General features: G+C 49.1%; 1 protein-coding gene across 1 annotated transcript in view; it reads left to right on the forward strand.

The window, feature by feature from the left end:
* DGCR2 (DiGeorge syndrome critical region gene 2) overlaps positions 1-9,849 on the forward strand; it is an 84,837-nt gene that overhangs the window by 68,133 nt on the left and 6,855 nt on the right. The window contains exon 7 of the mRNA XM_027772613.1: positions 4,734-4,937. Coding sequence (XP_027628414.1) covers positions 4,734-4,937 — 204 coding nt within the window. The remainder of the gene's footprint in view (positions 1-4,733; positions 4,938-9,849) is intronic.

Raw genomic sequence — 9,849 nt, forward strand, 5'->3', positions numbered from 1 at the left:
GCGTCTCGTGGCCGGTGCTGTGGCTTCCTTTATGTTATTATTTCTTTTTTATTTAGAGAGGTTTTTGCTATAGGGTGCATGCACTCGCCAGACAGACAGAAAGACAGAGACAGAAAGCAAGAAATCACCCCCCAGGGGGGATGGTCACGCCGCAATCCCTTCTCCTCCGTTCTCCTCTCAGGATCTTGGGCACGCACGCACACGCGCCCGGCGTGAGTTTTAAGCCACTGGGTCCGGGACTCGAACCGCGGTCGACTACATGGGAGTCCAGCGACATAGCTATTACACTAACTGCTGGTCCCTTTATGTTATTCTTGACTCTTCAAGTTCTGTAGTTTGTGGCTTCCCCTAGATGTTCTGGTTACACATTTGCTTCTCGTTCAGATCTTTGATTTATACTTCTTTGCCTTTTTCTCCCCGATGTTAACTTTTCCTCAAGACTCCAGTACAGTGTCGAGTAGAAGTGGTGGGAGTGGGACAGGCAGCTGGTGTGGTGGTTAGGGCTCTGGACTCCCACGTGGTCTGAGTCCCAGACCTGGCAGCTTGTTTTCTTGCTTTCTTTCTCTCTTTCTGTTTCTCTCTGGTCAAATTAAGAATTAATTATAATATGGACCAGCAGATGGCGTAATGGCTACGTCATTGGACTTCCATGTAGTGAACTGTGGTTCGAGTCCCGGACCCAGTGGCTTAAACTCACACCGGGCGCATGTGCGTGCGTGCCCAAGATCCCGAGAGGAGAATGGAGGAGAAGGGATTGCGGCGTGGCCATCCCCCCTGGGGATGATTTCTCACTTTCTATCTCTCTGTCTCTCTCTTTCTGGAGAGCGCACACGCCCTATAGCAAAGAACCTCGTAAAAAAATAAAGATGATTTCTCGCTTTCTGTCTCGCTGTCTCTCTCTGTCTGTCTGGTGAGCGCACACGCCCTATAGCAAAGAACCTCGTAAAAAAATAAAGAATTATTTTATTTAACTTTATTTATTTATTTATTTTAATTTGACCAGAAAGGGACAGAGTGAGAGAGAGAAAGTGAGAAAGCAAGCTGCCAGGCCCAGGACTTGAACCACAGTTGGCCATGTGGGAGTCCAGCACCCTTAACCACCATGCCACTTGCCAGCCCGTATGGTCAATTTTTTAAGAAACAAGCAAAATCTTTTCTAGGGTAGCCATACCGTTTTGCTCTTCGCATCGGCAGTGTGTGAGTCATAGGTTTCTCTACGCCCTCACTAGTACTCGTTTTCATTTTATCTATCCTGGTGGCTGTGTGGTACTCTCCTTGTGGTTTACGCTTGCATTTCTCTGAAGTTAACGACATCAAACACCTTCTCATGTGTTTATTTGCCGTCTGTATACCCTCTGGTGAAATGTCTGTTCATGTCATTTGTCCCTCTCTTTTTTTTTTTTAAAAGAATTATGTTATTTATTTATTTAAATGTGACCAGAGAGGAACAGAGAGAGAAAGTGAGAAAGCAAGCCACCAGGTCTGGGACTTGAACTACAGTTGGCCATGTGGGAGTCCAGTGCCTTAGCCACTACACCACCTGCTGGACTCCTCCTATTTTGTTTTTTTTTCCCTAAAAGTTTTATAATTTTATATTTACATGTAAATCTGTGACTTATTTCAAACTAAATTTCTTTTTATAAAGTGTAAGATTTAAGTCATGTTCCTAGCTCAGTATAGCTCTGTGCTTTTGGCCGGAACCGCCATCTTCCAGTAATTCACCAAAACGGCAAACACAGGGGGAAAGAGGAGAGGCCCCCGCTCTGTCTCTAGGCCTTTTAGAAAACATGGAGGGCTTCCTTTGGCAACATATGCAGGCATCTACAAGAGAGGTGATGTAGACATCGAGGGAGTGGGCACTGTTCAAAAAGGAATGCCCCACACATGTGACCATGGCAAAACCGGAAGAGCCTAGTGTTACCCAGCATGCTGTTGGCATTGTTGTAAGGGCGACTCTTGCCAAGAGAATCAATGTGCGTATTGAGCATACTGAGCATTCTGAGAGCAGAGATGGCTTCCTAAAACGTGGGAAGGAAAATGACCAGAAAAAGAAGGAAGCCAAAGAGGGAGGTGCCTGGGTTCCACGGCAGCGCCGGCTGCTCCACCCAGAGAGGCGGCGCCGCCTGCCCCCCCAAGAGAAGCCGCTGTGTGAGAACCAGTGGAAAGGAGCCTGAGCTGCTGGAACCTGTTCCCTGTGAATTCATGGCGTGACGGGTGTTAACAATAACCAGTAGTCTAAAAAAAAAAAAAGAAAGAAAAAAAAAATATATATAACCCTGCTCCCATAGCTCTCTTCTGTTCTGTTACTGGCAAACACATTGTCTGTGCCCTGTGTTTCTGTGCATGATAGACCCAGCATTCCGTTCTATACATGTTACTGTATACAGTTGTTTTGAAAGTAGTCACCAGGATAAAGAGCAGTATGTATTTGTACTGTTATTTATAATTATATAACCACCTTTACTGGTGCGCTTCGTTTCTTCACGTAGACCCAAACTGCTCGCCAGGAGTCGCTGGCTTTTAGCTTGAAGAACTTTCTTTGGTATTTCTTATGAGTGCTCTCAGTCTTCATCTTGGAAAAGTCTTTTTTTTTTTTTTTCCGAAAAGAATTATTGATTTAATTAATTTATTTATCTATTTATTTTAATTTGACCAGAGAGAGGCAGAGAGAGAGAGGGAAAGTGAGAAAACAAGCCACCAGGTCCAGGACTCTAACTGTGGTCGGCCATGTGGGAGTGTCCAGCGCCTTAACCACCACGCCACCTGCTGGTCCCCTCTGTGAAAGTCTTTATTTGGCCTTTATTTTTTTTTGAAAGATTGCTTTGCTGGGTACAGATCCTTGGTTGGTTTTGAGTGTTGGGAATATATTGCCCCACTGCCTCCAGCCTTTCTTATTCCTGTTTAGAAGTCAGTTGTTAATCTTACGGGATTCCCTTATAAGTAATAAGTCATTTTTTTGTTTGATACTTTGACACTTTTACCTGGTCTTTGGCTTTCAGCATTTTTGTAAAAGAATTATTTGTTATTTTATTTATTGGTATTATTTTTTAATTTGACCAGAGATGGGTGGGGCCTGGGTGAGAAAGCAAAACTGCCAGGTCTGGGACTCAAACAGTGATTGACCATGTGGGAGTCTAGCCTCTTAACCACCACGCCACCTTCCTGCCTACCTTTTAGTGTTCTTAGCATGTGACAGTTGGCATTTATCCTCCTTGGAGTTTGTTGAACTTCTTGGATATGTAGATTTTAATTTTGCAATGACCTTGGGTAGTTCTCAAGTGTTATTTCTTGAACTATTTTTTCTACACCTTCCTCTCTCTCCTTTGTTTTGCTATTTTTTTTCCTTTTTCTTTTTTTGGAGAGGTTTTTGCTATAGTGCGTGTGCGCTCGCCAGAAAGACAGAGACAGAGAGACAGAAAACGAGAAATCACCTTCCGGGGCATGGCCACGCTGCAATCCCTTCTCCTCCATTCTCCTCTCGGGATCTTGGGCACGCACGCACACGTGCCTGGTGTGAGTTTAAGCCACCAGTTCCGGGACTCGAACCGTGGCCGACTACATGGGAGTCCAGCGACATAGCCATTACGCCAACTGCTGGTCCCTGTTTTGCTATTCTCACTTCACTTATGTTGTGATTTCACCGTTTCTCTGAGGGCTCTGTTCGTTTTTCCTTATTCTTTTTCCCCCTGGTTTTAGCAGGGGCTCATTTTATGTGAGTTCCTTCCCTAGGCGTTCCTGACCACGTGGATGAAAGAGATTTGACCCCAATTTAAGTGAGGCACAGCCCCACGGTTGTGCAGTTTCTGAAGCGTCTTTTTGTTTTTCTAAACATTTTCCACCTCATTTGGAGACGGGAACAGGCTCTCTTCTCACCCCTCTGCCTCTCACCCCTCCCTGAGCATGTGTCCCTGTGAGGGCCCGCCTCTTCCTCACCCTCTCCCCGTGTCTGTCGTGTCTGCCTGTCGGCTGAAGGCTCTGAGCTTTTAACTCCCTCCTCCTCTCTGGCGGCGTCGTCTCCTTTAGCCCCAGGTCCGCTCTGCACAGGGTTTCCTGCGCGTCTCAGGTCCAGTGGACCATCTTCTTCACAGGAAGCAGCAGCTTCTTGGGAAACTCATCGAAGACACATTCTGATTTTATAGCTGTTAATATCCATGACATCCGTGTCTTAGAACTGAGGGACTCTCAGAAGTAAACCCCTTAGGCAACTTACAAACTAACATGTCTCAGGGCCAGCAGGTGGCATGGTGGTTAAGGCACTGGACTCCCACCTGGCCAAGCATGGTTCAGCTCCTGGACCTGGCAGCTTAAAAGTTACACCAGGCGCATGTGTATGCGTGCCCAAAATCCCAGGAGGAGACTGGAGGAGAAGAGACTGCAGTGCAGCCATCCTCCCGGGGGCCATTTCTCACTCTCACTCTCACTCTTCTCTGGTGAGTGCACTTGCCCTACAAAACCTGAAGAAGAAGAAGACGCTCATACAGGGACCTTCACCTGGAGTCTGACATCATTTTCTGTCCTGCTTCTCTGGGCTCCATGGGACACATGGGCCCTGGCCGGGTGTGCTTTGCTGTAATTGTGTGATGTCGTGACCGCTTTAGACGACCACCCCTGCACCCCGCATTCAGAGGACTCTTGGACGTGATCACACCAGCCCCTCGTCTGCCCTTGGACCCCCAGGCCCAGGCGGGGAAGGCAGTCTCCCTCTGCTGGTGACATCCGTGTGCCCACTGCAGGTCAGACGTGCGTGGACATCAAGGACAACGTGGTGGATGAGGGGTTCTACTTCACCCCCAAGGGGGACGACCCCTGCCTGAGCTGCACCTGCCACGGAGGGGAGCCGGAAATGTGCGTGGCCGCCCTCTGCGAGCGGCCCCAGGGCTGCCAGCAATACCGCAAGGACCCCAAGGAGTGCTGCAAGTTCATGTGTCTGGACCCAGGTGAGAGTCCCGACGGGGTTCAGGGCCAGGGGCTGGCGAGTCATTGCTCCCTGGTGGTGGGGACTCCTGAGCAGATGAGAGTCCCGCCGGGGCCCAGGGCCAGGGGCTGGGTGAGTCGTTGCTCCCTGGTGGTGGGGACTCCTGAGCACTCGTGGCCGAGGCACAGCAGCAATGGCCGAGGCACAGCAATGATGGCAGGGCTGCCCCACGCTGTGCTGGGGGCCTGGTCACCAGCTATCCCAGGAGGCGTGTGTGTGCATGTCCTGCAGGTCACTTCCCCTCGCCTCCACCCCTCACGTCCCTCGTTCCCGTTCTCGGGTAACAGGGAGCATGAAGATGAACCGGGTGTGGTCGTCTGTCCACAGGGCAGCTGGGACGAACAGCTTCACACCTGCCTCTCTCCTCTCTTTCCAAGCTCGGAGCTAGGCTTCCGTTTCTGCCCACATTTCCGCTTTCCTGTCCCCAGGGTGGCAGCACAGAGGCTGGTAGCTATTGTCATTGGGTACCATCAGCAACTTTTACTGTTAGAATCTTCAAGAAAAAGATTAAATGTTGCCCTAAGTTTTTGTTTTTTTTTTTTTTTTGGAAAGGTTTTCGCTATAGGTCTCGTGTGCTCACCAGACAGAGACAGACAGAGAGACAGAAAGCGAGAAATCACCCCCAGGGGGGGATGGCCACGCCGCAATCCCTTCTCCATTCTCCTGTCAGGATCTTGGGCACACATGCACATGCACCCGGCGTGAGTTTAAGCTACCGGGTCCGGGACTCGAACCGCGGTCAACTACGTGGGAGTCCAGTGACATAGCCATTACTCTAACTGCGGGTCCCTATTTATTATTATTTTTAACTTGCTACAGTGCATGTACGCTTACCAGAGAGAGAGAAAAAGTGAGAAACAAGCCACCATGTCCAGCCACCTAGGACTCCAGTGCCCTAACCACCATGCCACCTACTGGCCGCGATGGTGCTTTAAAAAAAAAAAAGAAACACGTTAATTTTATTCATGATAGAGCAAGGATTCCCCTCAGCAGAGTCCTGCTATGCCGTGACGCCCTTCCCCTGGCCCTCCAGCCTGTCAGGACTTGGGCGTCTACACACGCCCCCACGTATTCTCAGGTCAGCCTGGGATCCGAGTGTGCAGTCAGCCGTGCGGCTCCCAGCACTGCAGTCAGGCGGCTGGGCCTGGCGGACACCATCTGGGAACGTGGGCTCGGGACGGCCCTCTCCCTCACTCGCACACACAGCAGCCATAGGTCCTCTTCTCAGGTATCACGAGTGCTGTCAGCCCCACACGAAGTGCCTCTTCGTCAGCCCGGCACAGCAGTGCAGCAGGTAACCCTGTGTGCATCCGGGAACCGAGGGATATAAAAATCAAAGCCACGAGTTTGTTTCTCGGGAGCTACCACGTAAGAACTGAGTGGCAGGACTTCACGGAAGCCCCTGGGCTCGTGGACCCTGGAGAAGAGCAGCGTGCGTGGGCATGGTGACTCTTTCCATCCCAGGGGGCCCCATGGGTGAGAGGCCAGGCAGAGAATGAGGGCCACGACCGCGGGCACTGTCTCCAGGTGCAGTGTGGTCAGCGTCCCTCACACCAGGAGGGACAGAGCACGCGTCCAGAGCCGTGTGTGAGGCTGGACGTTTCCGCCACATGTACTGAGTGAGTGCAAAGGCTGCGCGTGACCGAGCTGCCCGAGGACACGGCGCTCGAGATGAGCGGGGGTGCTGCTCGGGCCTCCCTCGGGCACACGGTCGACAGCTTTCTGCTTGTAACCGGTGACTCCCTACCGGGCTGTGAGAAGCGCCGGATGGATGCTTACCAAATTTTCCATGCATGCCCCCAGCCACGTCACCTCAGACCTCAGCTCAGTAGCCTTGTACAAGAGTCAAACCCTGTCCTTCACAAGCCACGCCACCTGGACGCCTGGCTCCATTTGTAGGAGTCATTGCTGCTCGATGCTCTGTCCATATAAGGGAACTCTTAAGGAGTGCATGCAAAAATGAAATTAAAGGACAAGTTGATTTTGATACAAACCTTTTTTTTTTTAAAAAAATTTTATTTATTTATTTCCAGTTGTTGTTATTATTTTTTTAATTTGACCAGACAGAGAGAGAGAGGGCAAGTGAGAAAGCCAGATGCCAAGTCCAGGACTTGAACCATGGTCTGCATGTGGGAATCTGCGTCCCTAACCACCACACCACACGACAGCCCCCAAACTTTTTTTTTGGAGAGATTTTTGCTATAGGGCGCGTGCGCTCACCAGAAAGAGAGAGACAGACAGAAAGCGAGAAATCACCCCCCAGGGCGGATGGCCACGCCACAATCCCTTCTCCTCCATTCTCCTCTCGGGGTCTTGGGCATGCACGCACATACACCCGGCCTGAGTTTAAGCCATTGGGTGCGGGACTTGAACCACGGTTGACTACGTGGGAGTCCAGCGACATAGCCATTACGCTAACTGCTGGTCCCAGACATGCATAGATTTTTATAATAGTCATTTTTCATGAACTGCTTAAGGACTTGTTCTTACCACCATTAGGTATTTGTAAGGATGACCCAGCTGTAGGCATGTGCGGCCTATGGAGCCGGCCCAGCCCCGAGGACTTCTCAGCTCAGCAGGCCCTCTGTGGGTCTCGGTGGGCCCTGAGCTGCTGCAGGCTACTTTCCTGCACAGCCAGAACAGCTTCGCTGGGCCCCGCTGGGTCCACTGTGGCCTCGTTTCCATGAGCTCCCAACGCCATCCCAGGGGCTCTCTTTCTTCTGGGCAGTAGGCATGTTGCACCGAATATCTTGACGCCGCCACTGAATCAGGAGGCACTGGGAACAGGATCTCAGGCGCCCGACCCTCCAGTCCCCTCAGTAAGCAGGTGCCTGCTCCTGCCGCCCCGTGCAGCGTCTCACTTGCACTTAGACTAGTGTCAGAAGACAAGAAAGGACCAGGCAAAGCAGAGAGGAGGAAGTTAGACCATGTCTCTTACAGGTGACATGAGCACACAGGAAATCCCAGAGGAGCTACACGAAATACTGCTAGAGCTAATACATGGTTCAGAGGGTCTCCAGATGGAAGGTCAGAGAGAAAAAGCAGAGACTCACTGTCTCGGAGCCACCAGGTGGCGTGGTGGTTAAGGCGCTGCACTCCCACATGGCCGTATGCAACTTTAGTCCCAGACCCGGTGGCTTGCTTTCTCTTTCTCGCACGCACACGCTCTCTCTTTCACTCTCTCTGATGAGCATGTATGCCCTGTAGCACATTTAAAGTAATAGTAACAATAATAAGTAAAATAATTTTTAAATAATTATTTAATTCCATTTGTTGTTGTTGTTATTTTTTAATTTGACCAGAGACAAGTGAGAAAGGGAAAGTGAGAAAGCAAGCTGCCAGGTCCAGGACTCGAGCCGTGGTCGGCCATGTGGGAGTCCAGTGCCTCTATCCACATCCACCATGCTACTTGCCAGCCCCCAAATTAAATAATTTTTTTAAAGTTTTGTAAAACCTCAGTTTCTTGGTAGTCTCAGTTTCCCCTAATATATGCTTACAATACAGATGTGTTCTGTGATCCCCAAATGTGTGAGATTTCTCCCCTCCATGCAAACAATTATTTTTTTTTAAGAATTATTTTAACTTTATTTAGCTATTTGTTTATTTATCTAAATTTGAGCAGAGAGGGACAGAGTGAGAGAACAAGAGAGAGGGGGAAAGTGAGAAAGCAAACCACCAGGTCCAGGACTCAAACTGCAGTTGGCCATGTGGGAGTCCAGCATTCTTAACCACCATGCCACCTGCCAGCCTTACAAATAATTCTTTTTTTAAAGAGAGGTTTTTTTGTTGTAGGGCGCATGCACTTGCTGGAAAGAGAGAGACAGAAAGTGAGAAATCAACCCCTATGGAGTATGGCCATGCCACAGTCCCTCCTCCTCCATTTTGCTTTTAAGATCTTGACCACGCACGCACACGCACGCTGGCATGAGTTTTAACCCACTGGGTCCAGGATTTGAACCGCAGTTGACTATGTGGGAGTCCAGCAACATGGCCATCACGCCATCTGCTGGTCCCATCGCACAGACTCCTTTAGTGGATATCAGCTCTGTTCTAAAGCTGTCTACCTAGAAATGTCATCAGATCCAAGAAGTTTAGGGTTTAATCCCTAGTATCCCCTCAAAACACACTCCCGGTTCTATTCGCAAGCCCTAAGTTATTGTACCTGTGCATCTGACCTACCAACTATAAACTCGGGTTTCTATGATTCCAGTGGGTTCAATTAACTTGCTAGTGCAGTTCACAGAACTTAAGGAAACATATAAAAAAACAAACTTAAGTTTACCTGTTATGAAGGATTTTACAAAGAATGCAGATGAAGAATTGGATAGGAAAGATATGTGGGAAGCGGGTGGAGCTGCTCTGTCTGGTCTCTCTACACCACCTGCTGGCCCCTAAAACTTCTATAAATTATAAAACTTCCAGAAGAAAAATATAGGATTAAATTTTCTGTATGCAGAATAGGCAGCATTTTTTAAAAAGTGTGATTCGTTGGAGAAAAAATTGTTAGACTACATCAAATTGAAAACTTCTTTTTGAAAGACACTGTTAAGGAAATGAAAAGACAAGCCTTTGAAAGAGAAAAATATTTGCAAAAAACATCAGACAGAAGTCTCATATCCAGAATATGTAAAGAAGTCCAAAAGCTCAATTAAAAACAAAACAAAACAAAACCTTTTGAAAAATAGCTTTTAGAAAGGCTTAGGCATGGTCATGGGCCCTGCGGTGAGATGCCGGGCGGTTTGGGACCACATGGGAGATCCAGGTTCAACTCCCAGCCCACTCTAGAACCCACATGTGTGGTACGGGCCTGTAACCCCCAAGGCAGGATAGTAGTGAGCCCAAGGCTAGCCCAGGGAAAATAGTGAGACGCGGTC

Source organism: Tupaia chinensis, unplaced genomic scaffold, assembly GCF_000334495.1.
Source record: "Tupaia chinensis unplaced genomic scaffold, TupChi_1.0 Scaffold000287_1, whole genome shotgun sequence".
Taxonomy (NCBI): domain Eukaryota; kingdom Metazoa; phylum Chordata; class Mammalia; order Scandentia; family Tupaiidae; genus Tupaia; species Tupaia belangeri.